Below are 18,465 nucleotides of genomic sequence, written 5' to 3' on the forward strand. Positions count from 1 at the left end.
TCTAAGATGACCCGCTGTGCATTCTGCGATTCCATGACATGGGAAGAAAGTAGGGGGGAGGCACGAGCTCAGCAGCTCCGCAGCGCCGGCCTGGCTGAGGGCAGCGGCAGCTCGGGCTCCTCGGGCCGCCCCCGGGCCCGCCCCGCCGCCAGGTGCGGCCGCCGCCCTGCGCTCAGGAAGTGCTGTCACGGACCGGGCTGGCCAGCGCTTTCTGTCGGCGGGTGCCGAGCCGGGATCGCCGCCATGAGCAAGATCTCCAAGTTCTTCAAGGGGGGCGGCTCGGCCGCCTCCAAGGGCCGCGGGGGTCCCTCCCCTCAGGAGGCGCTGGCCCGGCTGCGAGAGACAGAGGAGATGCTCAGCAAGAAGCAGGAGTACCTGGAGACGCGAATCGAGCGGGAGCTGGCGGTAGCCCGGCAGCACGGCACCAAGAACAAGCGAGGTGAGTGCGATTAAACCCCGGGCTGGAGCGCCTGGGTACGGGGGCACTGGGGTGTCCCCGGGGCTGGGGCTGTGCCGGGGCACTGGCTCCGCAGGTGTGCAGTGTGCTTCGGCTGTGGGCTCCCAGCTAGCGTCACCACACGCGGGGCGGGATGGTGGTTTTGGTCTTTGGCATCTGTTAGTGTTTAGTGAACTGTGGGTTCGTATAGCGGGATGGGAATTGGTTACTCCTCACTGATTTACTCTCTGTGGTTTTCTGTGCGATTCTCCTGTTCGTGCTTTGCACCACAGTCGATGCAGGCACTGGCTGGACACAGGGAGGGCAAAGTGCTGCTGCTCAGGGAGGGGAGGGAATCGCTGTTTGGGGGCTCAGCATTGGCTGGGCATGTGGCAAACGAGATGAAGGGTGTGTGGATCTCCTGGATATTCACAAATCAATACACGTTATCCCCACTGATGACAAATGAGGAACAAAGTGATGCAATGCTCTGTCCAATGCTCTGTCCAAATCATGTAAAAGTATATCTGCAACCAAAAAAAGAATGATAGTTTAGAACTTTAGTGACTACTGCTCTGAGATGCTGTTAGCTACAAAAGAGAGGATGCTAAGGGGTCAGAAGGTCTGTCTCCTGTGTATACTGATGTTGTCATCTCTGGGAAGCAAATGATGGTAGTCAGTGTCTTGGGGATATAGAGGCCTCAGAGAAGCAAGTTAATTACTTCCTGAAGTCACACAGAGGCTTATTTGTCTACTCTGAGCTGTATTCAATTTAAATGCTTCAAAACAGAAGAACATTTTGAATTAAAGATTTGTGATGTATCAAGAAAGCAGGTCTTTTGCCTGCTTGTTCTGTTACTCAGTAGTGTAAAAAATAATGCCCTGTAACTTTGAACTTGTGTTGAGGTGTGTGTTAGAGGTATCCTGGCTAGCCCTCTGATGTATTTGTACTACTTTAGCATTTAATAATTATTAGTAAAAGGCAGTTTAACTAAAATAACTTTTAGTTAAAATGGATTTTAAATCGTGCGTCAAAATGGGACAGATTTGAAGGCACAGTTGGGGGAATAAAGTCACTTGAGAGCTCATCTGAGCCATCTGCTCAAGAGGAAGGGAGCTGTCATGGTTGTCCCAGTCTCACACTTTCTACTCTGGCTTCAGCTGGAGTGTCTCTTGGTCCCTTGTCCAGGTGCTGGCACCTCTGTACTGTCACAGTGAGCTAGTTCATGACAGTGATCCAGCTGGAACCTAATTTGCTATGGGACAAAGTGACCATGTAGTTCCTGGGGCTGAATTCGTTGTGCAGAAGCCTGAACTGCAGGGCTGGTGCAAGAAAACAGGCTGATTCTTATGACTGTGGCAATTTCTAGTTAAATCCAGACATGCTGCTCTGGAACTTCATCCCAGACCTGAACTATAAGCTGGCACATTTGCAGAAATAAGCATTTCCTGCCTTGCTCCTGCCCTTGTGTTGCTCCCTTCCTTTCCTTTAGCAGAGCTCCCTGAAGGGTGTGTTTCAGAAAGCTGAATATTGCAAAATATTGCATTTTTCTTTGTCTGGGTTATTTTTTTTACCCAGGATGGTTTAAGTTCCACTTATCCAATTGAGCTGGTAGCTACATGTGTGCTTGTGCACTTGTGAAGGAGAGAGTGGGGGACAGACAGGAATGAGAATTTCTTGGGAAAAGGTGGATCTGCTTCTTTAACTCAGCTGGTTATGGTGCTTTCAGGTGTTTGTTGGCCTTTTCCTTCAGGCATGCAGCATTTGATATCTGAAGCTTTTCTCCCAGATTGTTGTTTCCACGACAGTGCTCAATATGCAATTGCCTTAGTTTGTTATCCGTGAAGCTATTCATGGGGTTGTATTGCAAACTGTAGTATTGAGTTAATTGTGGTTAAAAGAATTGTCTTTTATTTTGTCATTTGCTCAGGGACCAACAGTTAGAACAAAGAGGAAAGAGTAGGGCTAAAGGTACAATGTGGCAGTTTTTATTCATGCCAAAAACGGTTCCAAAACCAAAAATGGGATAAACTATGTACAGTCGGAGGAGAAACAATATGAACCATATATTGTTTAAAATATAACCTTGCTGTGCCAAAGTTCTTCAATTTAGCAGGATAGTCAGAGAACTTAAATCCCCAGGAATATGTCTTCGTTTGATATGTCAATTGCTTTGCAGTTTAATTACTGTTGATTTAGATATGATAGCATTTTAGTTAGTGTACAGTTCTGCACAGCACAAAGAAAATCTGTGCTAACCAACATCTATTGTACCATTATGTAAGCATACACACAAACGAGAGAATAAAGCTTTTAATGTACATTACCTTGTGGAAGTGAATGTTTCAGAGGGACATTGCTGGTAATTTTTAATGTGGATTTTTTTTTTTCTCAATTGTATCTGTATAGAAGCCTATGGAAACTAAAGTGGGGCTGTCTGCAACTGAAGTCAGATGTATCTAGGGGTAGAAAATGCAACAAATTAGCATGATCTCACTTGATTTTTAGTTGCATGAGTCTGAGTCAGTTGCACCAACACAAGAGAGAGCAGATTCAAGCACCAGCAATTTCTCATGACTTCATATGACTCTTGAATGGGTTTCATGTGACATCAGTAGGATTAACTACATCTAAAAGATGTCATGCTGTTGCTATGCAAGAGATGTGAAACATCACTGAAATACTCCTGGCTTTTCCTTTATGAAGTATGTCTGCAGTTCTTGTACCTAAGCTGGAATTAGCTATACATTGTAGCTAGACCACTTCAGGGTTTTTTGTTTGCTGAAATTCGTCCTGAAGAGGTTATGTCATGAGAAGCAGTGTTTTTCTCACAGTTACCACTGATTTCCGTTGTCTCTCCAATTCCAGGAACAAACTTTTTTTATATCTCTTACTGTATTTTTGGGGGTTTCTCAGTTTCAGCCAGTGCATAGCTGCCAACTCCACCTACACATTGGCTGTCTTTCTCCATTATTTTGAAGGACATAGAAGAAAATTTAAAGAAAAGGAAGTGATACTGAGTGTTTGAGAACTTTGTTTAGAAGGAAACATGTTTTCTGAAGCATGTCGGTAGTTGTGAAAATAACATACACAAATGTGTGTTGTTTCAGCCCAACATCTTTCACAGATCCTAAAAATATTAAAAAAACATAATAAAAAGAGTAAAGTTAGGATAAGCCATCCTGAATAGAATTAAATCTTAGCATAATGAACCACATAGTACTACTGAGGACAAAACCTATGAAGAAAGTGGGAATAACAGCGAGGGTTTCACAAATAGATGCTGTTAAATATGTGGTGTGTTATGTTTGGGCAGGGCTTATGTGGCTGTGCAGCATTCCTGTTCAGTGAGTTAGGTGTAACCAGGAGGCTGTGGAAGCCAAACAAGATGTGGTAGTTGAGTGTTGTGGTGGACAGGACAGTCATACCTACAGCAGGCTGTGGGACAGGGTGGGAGTGAGGGTTTTCTGGCAGGGACATAAAGGAAAGCTCTTTGTGTGTCTTTGTGAGTTACAGTGATTGTTCTCTGACTTTCATGATCATATTTCAAGTCTGCCATGAACTGGAATACTTATAACTGGTCCAGTTTATTATTGTTCTTGATTTAGCTCCTCAGTTATAACTGCATGTGGATTCCTCCACAAGGCTTTAAGGACTAGGAGTGCTGATAATGAGCCTAATTAGGGCCCTATGATTTTTATGGCCTCAGCAGCATTGTCTTCAGTTGTCCCTGGAGCAAGGGAGATCAGAAGCTGCAGTCCATGAATTCCTTGCAGGCTGAGGTGGGGTTTTGTGAACTGTATCCTGAGTGAGACAGCGGTGTTACATCTTCAGAAAAAACACTCGTTTCCTACTTCAGTAGTTTCCTCATGGAAATTACAAGGATTATTAGACAATAGTTTTGTTTCTACTTCAGAAGATGATGAGATCATTGGTGCTTTCTGTACTGATGGATGTTGGTGGTGGGCTTGACAGGTGAAGGTGGTATTACTGCACTGTTGCTTTTCAGTCTGATCTGTCATGAAACCATGAGAAGGATGCCACAACTCTTCCTATGTCATTACTTCTGTTTTTCCTTTTGAAATCTGGATATTCGGTATGACCAGGATTCTTATTGCCCAGCTGGCCATTTCTGCTTCCTTAATGAAGTGTCAGCATTGTAGTGATACTGGAAAAGCACCCTTCTGTATGTTAATAAAAGGCGTTCATTAATATGCAAACTTAGACTGACCTCATAGCCTTCTTTCATTCCAGACACCTTGACTATAAAATAAAAACTCATATTAAAAGCAGTGGTTCCTAATCTATGAGCTATATCCTGCTTACTGGACTCAGGAGTACAGGAAATGTGCTAAAGCCCAGCTAACTGCTGACCATTATAAAATTCATGAGTTGAATTGGCTTCTTTGGAGCACAAAAGAAAAAGTGTATGAGACTGTTTTTAATTTTTTTTTTTCCTGGAGAAGTCCTCCACCTCTTCCTGAATGAATTTGAGTTAATTACACTCACTTCCTCAAACTCTACCTCTCTTCAAACCCATCCCCCCAGTTTGTCTTCCTTCTTTGAGATCTTTGGAATGGAGGACACCATTTTTCAGTGCCATTCTTTGACTTTCAGTAAAGTCAGTTTGTGTTCTCTGCTCAATTTCATTTTATTTTAATACATACTTTCTTCTCCTGTTTGGTAATTAGAATGTAGTGGCATTATAAAGCAGAGGCATTTCAATGCTGTGAGACTTGCACACAAATTTGAAAATGGTTGTAGTATGCAGTAAAGAAGTATAAAAGTTCTAGGTACTTTGTAAAACACAGAAAAATAGATTTCAAATAACAAGAAAATTCTTATAAATTAGGAGCTGCTGTAGCAAATTACTCTGCAATAAAGGGCATTCATTTAACACAAATCAAGAAAATCATATAGCATGGTGTGAGAATTTGGTTGATAAGGAAGGAGTATGAATTTATTTCCTATTAAGTGCTTTATTATGTAAGTCATTGGTAAAACTAGACAGAAGGAAGATAATATGTTGCACCACAATAATTAGGAAAAGCTGTTTTTGAATAGCTGAAGTCACAGAGAGTTTAGCTTCTCCTGTGTTTTTTTTATTTGGGTGTGGTTTAATTAAATGATCTTCAGGATTTTGAAAACTGCTTTGTGTGTAACTGAGGAAATCCATTTTCTCTGCGAGCAGCCAATAATAACAGCACCACTGCAGAGTCCTGTTTCTGAAGAATGCTGAGTAGAAAGACTGCCCCATGGTAGATGCCTGCTCCAGCTGAAGTCTTTCTGCATCAGCTCCTTAGTGCTCCTCTGTCCACAGGGCCTCAGAGTCCTCTCTGGCCGAGCTGGTGTTGCACACAATTTCATTTACAGTAATTTCATGATTATAAGCTGCCCCGAGCAGGGCTGAGCCAGTAAACCCCGTGGTCACACGATTCTGTTACTAATTGGCAACTTTGTGGAAGTTGCACACGGATTCTCGCTGTGAATGAAAGTGCGGCTTACAGTCCGGTGCAGCTTATATATGGACAAAGAATGAAATGTTGCTGACACCCGGACCTGCGGCTTATAATCAGGTGTGGCTTGTAATCGTGAAATTACTGTACATGTTACATTTGTCTGGAGCCTCCTAACCTAAGAATCCAGGATCAAATTTGATCCAACGGAAGCTAAGAAAGGAAGTGGCTGGTGTCTTAACTCTACCAATACTAAGCATAAATAAGAAGGGAAATAATAAGTAGGTAAACATTGTTTGGGATTAAATAAAAATTAAGTATTTTAGAATTGGCAATGAGAATTTTGTAATTCTTGCATTTGCTGTGTTTATGACATCATCTGGTGTTTGTGCAACTTCTTCAGAATATGCATGATCTTTGAACCATCTCCCAAAACCTGGGCAAATCTTGGATTTGAATGCCATGATTAATCTGTTGGGATTGTGGTTTGCTGTTCTGAAGCATCCACTGCAGGTGGTGGAAGGCATCTTAACCTGTGTGAATGCCTGTCCTTGTGCAGCTCATGATGAGCAATTTTGATCATGTTGATTCAAGCATTTGTCAACAAAGCATTAATTTTTTTAGTGTGCTGTTACACACCATAAATCTTTGTGGCCTCGTTGGGGGAATCCTGATTTCATTTGCAAAGTTATGTACCCCAGTGTCAAGGCTCATTGTTACTGCACATGGGCAATGTTAACACGATTGCAACAGTAGCTGCTGCTGTTGGTTGAGTTTGCGGGGCTTGCAGGCTCTGAATCTGTTTAAAAATTAAATGTAGGAGACTAGGGAAGGAATGGGGGTGCTAATAGCATTGGAAGAAACCAAGTAATGGGTTAACTCATTCTCTTGCTTTTGTTTGGTGGGGTTTTTTTGCCCAGCACATGGGTAATTTGGAAAGGACTGTGATCAGGAAATGCTTGTGGCAAAACTGTGTGTGTTCCACACCCTGAGGCTAGGAGAAAGTTCTTTTCTCCTCATGCTTGTCACGTGCATTTATTCTGGTAATGATTTACTCTGGGCAGAGTACACTGCTCATAACTTAGTGAATATAAAAGACTAATCTCGACAATTTACCAAGATAATGGGATGTAGCTGGATTTGACTGTGCCTGTGTCTACAAAGTTCTTTAAGTTTTCAAATTCTAAGATTTAAAGATCATGTTCCTAAGTGATTGTAAGAAATAGATGAGCTAAAAGCTGGAAAAATGCAAATCCTCCCCTGATCCAACCATCTGCCTGGCTGGACCATTTGGGCCCTCTGTTGCACTGTGCAGTTATTGCTGCTGAGACAAAGTTCAGAAAGTGCCATTGGTGGAGTTGTGGTTGTCATGGAAGATCTTCTTACACTGTCTTCCTTAGGTTTTACTTACATTTGCAGTGTACTCCTTTCTTCTCTCTTGTTTCCTCCTTTCTGCCTTCTCTCTGAAGTTTTTCTTTTTCCTTCCCATCTTCCCTGCTTTTCCGGTGTGTACAGGATGGAGTTCAAGATCTTCCACAGTGGAGGAAGAAGCTTATTTTCCTTGTGCCACTAAAAGGAGTTAATATAAAAGAGGCTTCCCAGCATGTTCATGCAACAGCCTGTTGGTGATTAGCAGGCTGCCAATCTGGTTGGTCAAAGTTTGTCTCCCTCATAGTAAGGTAGGAGGGTGAGAATTATACATTCTGCAGGTCAGCTTGCTGCTGAACTACTTGTCCTTGCATTTGTTATGAAAACACACAGTGCACTTTGCCTCTTCCCATTCCAGCTGCCTTACAAGCACTGAAGAGGAAAAAGAGATATGAGAAACAGTTGAATCAAATTGATGGGACACTTTCAACCATTGAGTTCCAGAGAGAGGCATTGGAAAATTCCCACACCAACACAGAAGTGCTCAAGAATATGGGTTATGCTGCACAAGCTATGAAAAAAGTACATGAAAATATGTAAGTGTTTTCTAGTAGTTTCCAAGTTGAACTTACTAACCACTTTCAAATTATTCCATTACTACACACTGTTGTATCAAGTTAGATAGTTTTGGCTTCATTTTTGGTTTGGGCATTGAATGTCAGGAATGCTATTAGTGTTATACTGTTATATTTGGCAGAAAAATAGTAATTCTTTTCCTAATAATAAATCTAGAAGGAAGTTCACTTAACTAGTGAAATCTGTTTTCATAAGTGTGTCTTGGCAGTGGAGAGTGGCCTCTGCCCTTGGTTTGTCTAGAAGAAAATCTAGTCATGGAAACTAGGTGGACTCTTTTCCTCATATTCCATAAGCTGGAGTGTGGGATTCAAAGTACTAATTAGATCCACCTCCCCTTCCCCCCCACACCCCCTCCATGAAAAATAATTGCTTTTTTTTTTTTTCATATATCCTATATTGTTTCAAGGGGTGTTTTTCTGCCTGAATAAACAGAATTAAATCAGAAGAGTTGTTCTGGGAGAAATAAACAGGAACTGAAACAATAGCAAAATTAACAATAAAGGGAAACCTTTAAATGGGGTACAATTCTGTTAAGTTCCCCCCAGTTCTGGTGAAAGCTTAACATCAAAAAAGATCCATAAAATCATAGAATAGTTTGGGTTCAAAGCGATTTTTAAAGATAGTCCTGTCCAAACACCCAGCAGTGAATAAGAGCATCTTCAACTAGATCCTGACCTTGGATGTTTCTAGTGATGGGGCATCCTCCGTTTCTGGGCAACCTGTGCTGGTGCTTCACCACCCTCATTGTAAAAAACTTCTTCCTTGAATTAAATCTACATTGACCCTCTTTTGGATTAAGGCTGTTACCCTCTGCCCTTCACAACAAGCCATGTAAATGTTTATCCTCATGTTTCTTATAAACCCCCTTTAAGTACCAAAAGGCCTGTAAAGATGCTGACCTTGGGGATCTGCCCGTGGGCTGTGTCTGCCTGGCAGAGGTATGAAGAGCACAGAGAGGGACAGACACACTTTGCTGCAGTTTGAGTTTTGTTATAATCCCAACATGGAAGTAGCTGGACTGGCTGTAGGTAAGGAAAATTATTCTGCTGTTTATAGAGTCATGGGCATAAAAAGAAAACAGGGTCTGTTCAAGTGAGCATGTTCTGTAGGATTTGAATGATGTATCTTTAAAAAAATGTTTCCATGTTACCTTGCCAGGGATTTGAACAAAATCGATGATTTGATGCAAGATATCACTGAACAGCAAGATGTTGCCCAGGAAATTTCAGATGCTATCTCAAACCGAGCCACCTTTGGTGATGAGTTTGATGAGGTTAGTACTTCAGGCCTGTGAGTTTTAACTCCATAGTTATTTTGCTGTGCAGTGGTTTGTTTCTCAAGAGGTGTAAATGTAAAATTCCTTGGTTCTACCTTACCCTATCTAGTGCAATTGCATAATTTTAATATAAATATAAAAATTAAATAAAACTATAATATATAAAATATATAATGTACTAAATGTAAAAGATAAAAATTATTTTTATTTTTGTATAAATTTTAAGAAAAGCATCTTTAACTCACTCCTATAGTTATTGTTCTCATTTGAGCCTTGGAAGATGGCTAAAACATGTGATTTTACTACTACAAGTGGATACTGAAACATATAATTTTTTGTTGCTCCAAATAGAAATCCATTTGACTTAAGTGCATGTCCCTGTGTTGTGGACAGGCTGCTGTTCATAATTCTGAATAGTTGGACCATTTTTTTTAAGGTCATTTTGTGGTACTTGGAGAAGCAGGTCCTTTCCCTGTTGCCCAGACCACAGAAGTAGATATGAGAGGTAGAAGTAATACCTGTTGGAGGCAATAAGATTTCATTCTAGAGCTCTTTTCTTCTGAAACCCCCACAAGGCATTTAGGACCTTCTCAAAATTTGTTGCAGTAGCTTTCATCCAGTGGCCCCAGATTTGATTTTGTGCATCTAAACAGGTTATAACTTATTTGTGATCTCACCATGGCTGAGGTCAGGGGTCAAGGTTACTGAAAATTCTTGTTGTCTGTGGAATGCAGAGATGGGTATCAAGCTCAATATCACAACCAGTTTTGTTTTGTTTTTCAACTTTGTTTCAAAATGGCCAAGCACTAAGAATCATTTGAAGAATGTCCTGAATACTTAGACAATTCACTCTATTCCCAGCTAATTTGTTCTAGGTGCCCAAATGGACAACAAAGAAAAATATAAATGCTATATTGCACATATTTGCTTGATTGGAAGAGGAAGTTTCATTCAACAGTTCTAATTTGTTGAAAATAAGAATGACTCTTTGTACTTTGTTCCCGTTACCTACTTTCCTGTATTTCCACTTTGAATGTAAATAGGCTTTCCAAGAAACATTTAGTCATTGCTGGCACAAGGGATGGGATTTGGCCTGAGCTTCAAACAACTGAAAGACATCCTGCCACCCCAAACAGTTGTACAGTGTCTTACTCCTCAACAGTGGTTAACTTTTTGGAGTCTAGGTTAGTAAGCATGTTGTAGATTGACCTGGAAGTTCCTAAGGGATAGCAGTTGAAGCTGATGTGCATTGTTCCTGTTTGGGAAATAAGCCCCTGTCACTTGGAGCATCGTTGTACCAGCTTTTGCATAGGAGCCTAATACTTATAGCACTTGGGAGTAACTGGGAAATCTGGTTTGCAGGCTACTGCATCTTAAGAGTGCTAGAATCAATGACTTAATTAGAATTAATGAATTAGCTAGAATTAATTGCTGGGATATAAGGTGGTTTGTGTTGAAGGATAAGATTTAATTTTTTTTTTTAATGTTTTTTCCATGCACTTGGGTGCATTTTCCCTTAACATGTGTGCCATGGCTGTAAGGAGATCATGGAAGCATGTGACTTCTCCTGCTCCAGACAGGCACAGAAATACAGAGTTCCTTCTCCCTGGGTTGGCACAGTGTATGTTTGCCTTAAATTATAAAACCATGGCAAAGTAAATCCAGGTATAAAGTCCTGTGGTGGCTATGCAACTATCATTTTAACTTCCGTATTGGTGATAAATAAAGTATAAATGTGTAGGCAGAGCCCATTTCAGTACCTAATAGCTCTGATTTTACTACTTTTTTTGACACTTCTCCTGCCCCTCTCCAGTTGTTTTTTGCCCATTGTTTCTTTTAAACCATTTTATCAATGTGGCAAATGTTTCTCTATGGATATGTAACATTTAGCTTCCTTTTTTTGGGAAACTTCTGCCAAGGAATAAGTTCCTTGCTTTTTAAAAAAGTGTACAGCTTTTAATTTTTAATGTACGAGTGGATTAGATCATCTGTCCAATTCAGCCTCTGCATCTAAAAACCCACGAGTGCTGGCGTTGTTCAAGAGTGAATAACAGGACCCAGGAGGACAGTTTTGATTCCAGTGCTGCTTTGAAATCACATATAATCCTGGACTTACATAACAGAGCTGAAGTGTAATGTTGAATGACAGTCTGCCTTATAACCAGTGGGAAGTGTTTGCTTTTTAAAAAGTAGAAATGGCACATTAAAGTTAAAATCCATTGAAAAGTACGGGCTCCAGATTTGAAACGAATCTGAGGATAGCAGGGAGCTTTTTACTCCTGTATTTGCCTTTTTGGCATGTATTGTACTGCTGTTAGTTTTGTTTCTAATTTTATTCCTGATCCTGTTTCTAACTTTCATTGTCCTCCTTTCAATGTTCAATTAAGATTTACTTAATTGCCCATACTTAGTAAAAATTACACTTCTAATATGCTGTGTCTTGATATGTCCTTTCAGGTGTAAACTGTTTTTTCAGTAGTACTTTGCTTCATGGTGGTTAAATGTGCCCTTGCGTGTGGTCACCGTCAGTAATTGTAAATAATGTTTTCCTTGAATTTAGGATGAGTTGATGGCAGAATTAGAAGAACTGGAGCAAGAAGAACTGAACAAGGGAATGAGAGATGTCAGGTTGCCAAGTGTTCCGTCCACATCGCTGCCTTCTCGTCCTGGTAAAATGCCTGCTTGCCATTTTACATTTCTCATGATTAAACCATGCTGTGAGAAAGGGGAGAGGAAAAGAGGGTTTCAGGGATGCATATAACTCTGTTATAACTTTTAAAATGTTATAAATTCCTTTTCCTATTTTTGTATCTGCTTAACAGAAAAAGCAGAGTTGGATTCCATTTTGCTCTGTGAAAGCATTTAGAACCAAGTTCTCTGTAGATTTGGGATGACAAACTTGGGGAACTTGACCTTGCACTTATCCTGATGAATCTCCTACTGAAATGTAGTAAGATAATTGAAGAATTATCTTTTTTTGCCTTTTTTTCCCCCTTCTTTTCGGCAATTAAATCCTTAGTCTCTTTCAGTTAGAGACTGACCTAGATTCCAAATGTTTACGACATAAAGATCCAGCTTTGCAGGGTAGTGGTTTGATATTTTCCACTGGTATTTTAATTAGAAATGAAGCAGTGTTTGGAAGTACATACGTAAGGACATGTTTTCATTCCTTTGCTTTCTTTCTACTGAACAGGCTTCCTGGTATTAAGCTGTAGTTTCATTTTTCTGTAGTTCTGCTCTGTTCATTTTGAATTCAGCCAGAGGCAGTCAACTTTTGCTACACTTTTCACTGTCAGTTGAAAGACTTGCTGTGTACTGACATTAGTAAAATAGTGTAAATACTTGATGGTAAGGACAGCACACGTGTGACACAGGTTGTTTATGGTTTCTGCTGCAGAACAGGTTACCTAGACCAGCTCAACTTAGATACTATGATATGTGTTTTGGCTGATGATACTGAGATCCTGGGAAGCAGTTTAAAATGTTCAAGCTGAGGCTGTGGCCTCATCTACTGAACTCCATTGCAGAACAGCTAGGAAAAAGAAAATTAGAAAGACAATGAAAATTCAGTCTGGATGTTTATGATTTGTTCATATACTGTCTTCCAGATCCATATCCAGCTGTGCCACTTGACATTTTTATTAAACCCAGACAATCTCCATGTGCTTCTCACTATTTTAATTTTCTTCTTCATCCATCTGTATGGTTGCTTCAGGCAAGATGAGCTGGTTGCAATTATATAGTTCGAGGCTGTGAAAAACTGGCTTATGTTTTCTGAAACTCTCTGCTTGCTGTTACACAGCAACAGCAAAGTCAGGGCAGTTGATGGATCTATAATTCTTCTAATTGGAGATGCCTGTTGGCCTCCTGATTTTGAAGATGAGGAAACTGCAATGGAGTGAGGCACAGTGACCTTCCTTCCCCAGTGACACAGTGAGCTGTGACACTTGCAGAACAGGGACTGAACCTGTGGTCCCCCACGTGCTTCTCCCACCCTTGGTCCCTGAAGGTGGTGGTTGCAGTTCCCCTCAGGACGGTGGCTCCTGGCCCTGTGGCTGCCTCAGGCAGGAGCCAGCTGGCTGCTGTAGAGGGTAACCTGCAGGTGCTGGACCCTGTGACAGTGTTCCACTGGTGGCTGGAGAAATGTCAGACCTGATGTGCACAGCCCATAGATGGAGGAGGCAGCCTGAGGTTGAACCTGGGCTCTTGGGCATCTAGTTTGCAGGTCAGCAAATGAAGACAATTTGGATGAGGTTTTAGTTTAGTGAATGCAGATGATGTGTGATAGCAGATTTGGGTACCAAGTGTGTGTGGGACCTACCTGATACAGAGCTGGGAATTGCTGTTGCTGTGAACACAGCAGTTAACTGATGTCACCTGAGAAAAGCAAGTTCAGGAATGTCCTTCTTCATTTAATAAATGACACCACCCATTAAAATGGGGTGAGTTCATTCAGAGACTTGCATGTGCAGAACCTCTCAGCACTATTTGGAAAGGTAGTAGGATGTGCAGCTGGCCAGGATTGGTCACTTTTGCTCATTTACATGGTGGTGAGAGAACTGACAGCATTCTTGTGGGCTTTTACTGGCTGTGACAACCTTTAGAAATTAAATGTTTTTTTCTGTGTGAGTCTTTCAGTAGGAATGACATCAGACCTATATTGTGAACTCTAGGGTTCTATGGGAAATAATGTTGGGGCAAAATAGTCACATCTCTTACGAGCTTCATTCCTGCATTACTCATGGTCAGCTTGCTACTCAGTAAATTGGTCTGAGATCTTCAAACAGAAAAGCGCTATGCAAGTCCTCATGCTAACAGATAGAATGGTTCTGACTGTTACATTAGTTGATGGTTATTGTCTCTTTATCTGCAGCAACGACCAGGAAAAGAGCAGAGGATGAAGATGAAATGAAGAAACTGGCTGCCTGGGCTTCATAAGAACATGGTCTTTTTTTACAACACCAAACATTATAGTGCAGAATGTAAAAGAGCTGTACTGCTGTTTTATAATCACACTGATTTAGTGTGGCTGCACTTCATACAGGCCGGGGGTTTTTACAGCACATCTTGCTGAGACTAGCATTACTGCCATATTACAAAACTGGCTTAAAAACCAGCAAAGAAAAGAATTAAGCAGTTGCCTAAACCTTCAGGCATCTTTTTTCCCCCCATCCTTGTCAAGAGATTTGTTTTATTATAGGTTTTTAATAGGTACTATCTTACTGTATCCATTGGTTTGTAAAACCCCTGTGCCTCACTTATGCTCAAAGCTGGATTCATATTTGAAATGAGAAAGTTAAGTAAGTCATCAGGGCCTTATAACTAGGGGGTTATTTGGTTCAGACTATTTAAATATTGGCAAAACAGCTTAATACATGTCCTCACTTGCAAGTTCTTTGAGCCCAAGAACTAATAACTATTCATTTGGACATGAAGATTCAAACAGTCTGCCTGGAGCAACTTACGGTGTCCTAGATATTAAGAGGAAACTCTTCTGTAGACATATTGAAGTGGGATGTGTTATTTGTTTTGTTTTAACTGGCCAAAATGTCCCATGCACTTCTATAGGTCAGCTTGAATTGTGTTTTGGACTGTTTTGGACTAGGTTGCAGAATTGCAGTGATTGAGGAAAGCAAAATGTCTAGGTTCTTACAGATTCCTGCCAAACGCATTAACTCTATCAAAAATCCAGAAGAGATTTGACCTTCCTGTGTTCTTCTCCTCTACCTTGTCATTCTAGGATGCGTCTACTTTGTATGATAATACTCATTCTTATTGAAGGAATTAGCAACACATTTTTAATTATACAATTGCAAAATAGTTTTAATTTCTGAGCATCTGGCTCTTTTCTCTTACTCACTTTGTGAGTAGAAATAATACCAGTGTATTGTATTTGCAGTGCCTTTTAAAATCCTGGTTAAAAGTTGATTCTGGGTTACTTGTAAAGTTGGTGTGTTGCTGTCTGACTGGCAGCATCTTAGCATAAGGAGCAAATGCCACTCTTGAATGCTGAGCTACTACATACATAGAGAAATTGCTGTTCAAATACAACCCAAAAATTAAATAGGCTGCTTTCTACTAACAAAGCATTAAATGAGTCTTAAGCTTTATGCTAGTAGCTGCTGTCAATCACAAGAAAATAGTAAAACACTGTGCAATTTCTAGGGGTGTAGGTATCAGAGTCCTTGATCTAGGTTACTTGTTTTCAAAGGAATTTAAATTTGTGATGACTGAACCACCTGGAGAATAGTGGTGGACTTAGTTTCTGTAGATCTTCAGCAACAGAAGACTGACCCCTTCTCCTGCTGGCTTTGGCTGGTGCTCAGCTTTGACTGGGTTCAGTAGCCTTCACTGTAGTGGATTTTAGGTTAAGTATAAGGAAATATGTGTTTCTAGACATGACCTGTTCAGAGCCTTTCAAGTTGAGCACCATGGATGAAACCTAAAACCGACAAACCCTGTGGAGAGATTGACTTTTTCAGAACTTTCATTCTCTGTGGAGGAATTGCTTTTGGATTGTATCTGTATGAGAGCTGAATCAAGCCTTGCCATTTCAAATAGTTTTCTTACTGAAAAAAATTGTGTGTTAATTCCTCTGTACCTCTGTCCTAAAATTTGGAGGTACCATAAAATTGTCCCTTTTTGTTGAGAGTAGAGAAAGTTTGTAATTATTTATGTTTTAAATACAAAATAAAGCAGAAAAACAGAAGACAGAACTGCCTTTAATTTAAACATACATCTTGAACTCTCAAGTAGTAGGAAACCAAATACTAACAAAATGCTACTTGGTTTTAATGCTTGCTGAAATTCAGCATGAGATGCTAGCTGAAAGCAGGAATACTTAGTAAAATAGCAAACATTCTAAGTTATTTCAAATCCATTTGCTAACCTTTCTGGCTTGAATCCTGTGTTCAAGGTGTGCAGTTTATGCAGGCCTCTGAATTGAGTGCAGAACATATTAGCACACACTGGGTGTGACCATGCAAGGCTGGCAGTGTGTTGTGGACACTTCTGGTATTTCTAAATATAAGGCTATGTCACATAGTCCCATAGTTAGTTTGGAAAAGCTGGCTTCCAGCCTCCGTTCTTGGTTGAATTAGTAGTATAACAATGCTTGGCTCTTATATAGCACCTGGCATATTTGAGATGATCTACAACCTAATGGGTCTCTAACCCTCCATTTTGAAACTAAAGCGACTTTCAGTCTGCTTTGGAAAATGTGGGCCTGCTGTTTTTGAGTAAGAACTTTCCATGTGAGCACCCCTCACTGGAGAAAAAAAAATCCTATAGAGAAGATCTCCTTTGCAAACCAGCATTTCACTGCTGACCTCCAGCAATGTTTTGGCCAAGTGTTGATCCTGAAGAAGCTTCAGGTGTGTTCAGTTTACTAATCTCAGACCAAGCATTTTAAAAACAAAAATTTTGAAAGGTGAAGAAATTAAACTGAAGATGCTTTGAAAGCTTATGTATGGTGGCTGGTGATCCTGAAAGACAGACTTATGTACCAGTTCACAGGCCAAGACGTGAGGTTGGTGAAATTGTACTCAGAAACACTGTAGTGATGTACAGAAACCAAAACACACCATGGTGCTCTGTAACTGGAGTGTTTGTTGCCCTATTTTTTTGGGACACCAGTTTTCCTCAAGGGCAAAGGCGTTGTAGGGTTTTAATTCAGCTGAGGGAGTGGCTCTTTCCTGTGTAAATTCAGATAACAGTGGGACAAATGGCTCTTTCTTTTTTGAACATATGCCTGTCTTCATGCCAAGATGGTATTTGTTTAGTATGTAAGCAGTCGAGAGTGAATAGTGTCAATGTGTCATTGTAAATGTACCCTATTAACTGGAACATATTTTACAGGAGGACTGTGGCAGCAGATGGTGTACTATAACTGACTTCCTTTCTTGTTGCTTATTTATTCTGAGATTGGTTTTTTCTGCTAACAGGCTCAGACATTTTTAACCTGGATAGCTTTAAAAGGGGGAAAATATATTAATAAAAAGTAAAACCAATTCATATATGTATATATATACAGACTGTAAATAAATATTTTGGTGTCATGTTTGTGTTACATGATTTTATTAAATTTCTTTTCCTATCAGGCAAAATTGTAAGTACCCTCCTTATATTGTCATTAGGATATAGTGCTCTTTTAAAGGATGTGAGAATATTTTGAAACTTTTTTTGATGTAATTATCTTTCAGCAGCCAGTTAGAATTCAAGAATTCTTTGAAGTTGATTTGGCTTAAAAAACAACCAACAAAAAGCCCCACCCCAGTGTAAGCTGTGGTGTTTGGGCTGCATTCCTTCACACTTAACCATTGTGTTGCAAGAAATTATTTTAATTTAATATATCCAAAATACCTACCTCTCCTTCCCTCTGACACAAAGATCTCATTTCAGAAATATGTGTTTTTCACTTTCCAGGCCTTACTTGAAAGGAGGAGTACCAGGTCTTTTAAAAATGAAAAAGAAAAAATATGATAGGCTAGGATGAAGTGAGACAAATACAAAAGGTATTTTTTCATTATTCTTGTTAGAATCTCTTTGAAGTCTCTGTGTGTGTATAGATCCTCACCTTTTATGTACATACACATATATTTACATGTATGTATGAAATCCTGCAGCAGTGATTTAAGACCACCATTCATTATCTGGTGTGGAAAGGTTTCAATTGCTCGGGCAACTTCTCTTTTCCTCTTTGTAAGTCCTAAGGGCTTTGTTACAAAATAGCAAGGAACTGCTGTAGTACGAGTGCTGCTGTCTGTTTCTACGGCTGTGAGGGGTGGAAGAACAGGATAAGTGTGCAGGGGGAATATTTAGAAAATCTTACCATATTTCGGGATGTAGAGCTTCTATTTTTTAAATTATGTTATTTTTTGTAAACATACAGAGAAAAAATTAGTCTCAAATTATTTAACAGCACATCTTAAGAATTAATAGTAGTAGTATAATGAGTAGTATAATCTCGGGTATTTTCTCACATCTTTCCCTGTTGCAGAGACTATGGCAAGACCCACCTTCATAGCACTGTTGAGCCAAGTGTATTTTACAGGAAAAGTATAGCTGGTTTATGTGACTTTGATAATAGTTTAAATGGTTTGTGTTGGTTACCACTGCACTATATTCTTAGGATCAATATCTGCAGATAAAACTAGATTATACAGTTATGGAATGCTGCCTAGAAATTTCTGAACAGCCTTGCATACCTGAGATGATTCTGTCATGCAGGGTCACACACCCCTCTGCTGCCCTGCTCCCCTCCTCTCCTGCACATCGCACTTGTGCTTTCATG

At 40.2% G+C, this 18,465-nt stretch overlaps 1 protein-coding gene across 1 annotated transcript; it reads left to right on the forward strand.

Annotated features, from left to right (window-relative positions):
• The first annotated feature begins 174 nt into the window (after positions 1–174).
• Positions 175–16,611, forward strand: CHMP4C (charged multivesicular body protein 4C). The gene is made up of 5 exons (XM_033081543.1): positions 175–439; positions 7,680–7,857; positions 9,056–9,170; positions 11,734–11,842; positions 14,047–16,611. The coding sequence occupies exons 1-5, from the start codon at positions 244–246 to the stop codon at positions 14,109–14,111; spliced, it is 663 nt and encodes a 220-aa protein (XP_032937434.1). The 5' UTR covers positions 175–243; the 3' UTR covers positions 14,112–16,611.
• The last annotated feature ends 1,854 nt before the right edge of the window (positions 16,612–18,465 follow it).

Source organism: Catharus ustulatus, chromosome 1 (assembly GCF_009819885.2).
Source record: "Catharus ustulatus isolate bCatUst1 chromosome 1, bCatUst1.pri.v2, whole genome shotgun sequence".
Taxonomy (NCBI): Eukaryota; Metazoa; Chordata; class Aves; order Passeriformes; family Turdidae; genus Catharus; species Catharus ustulatus.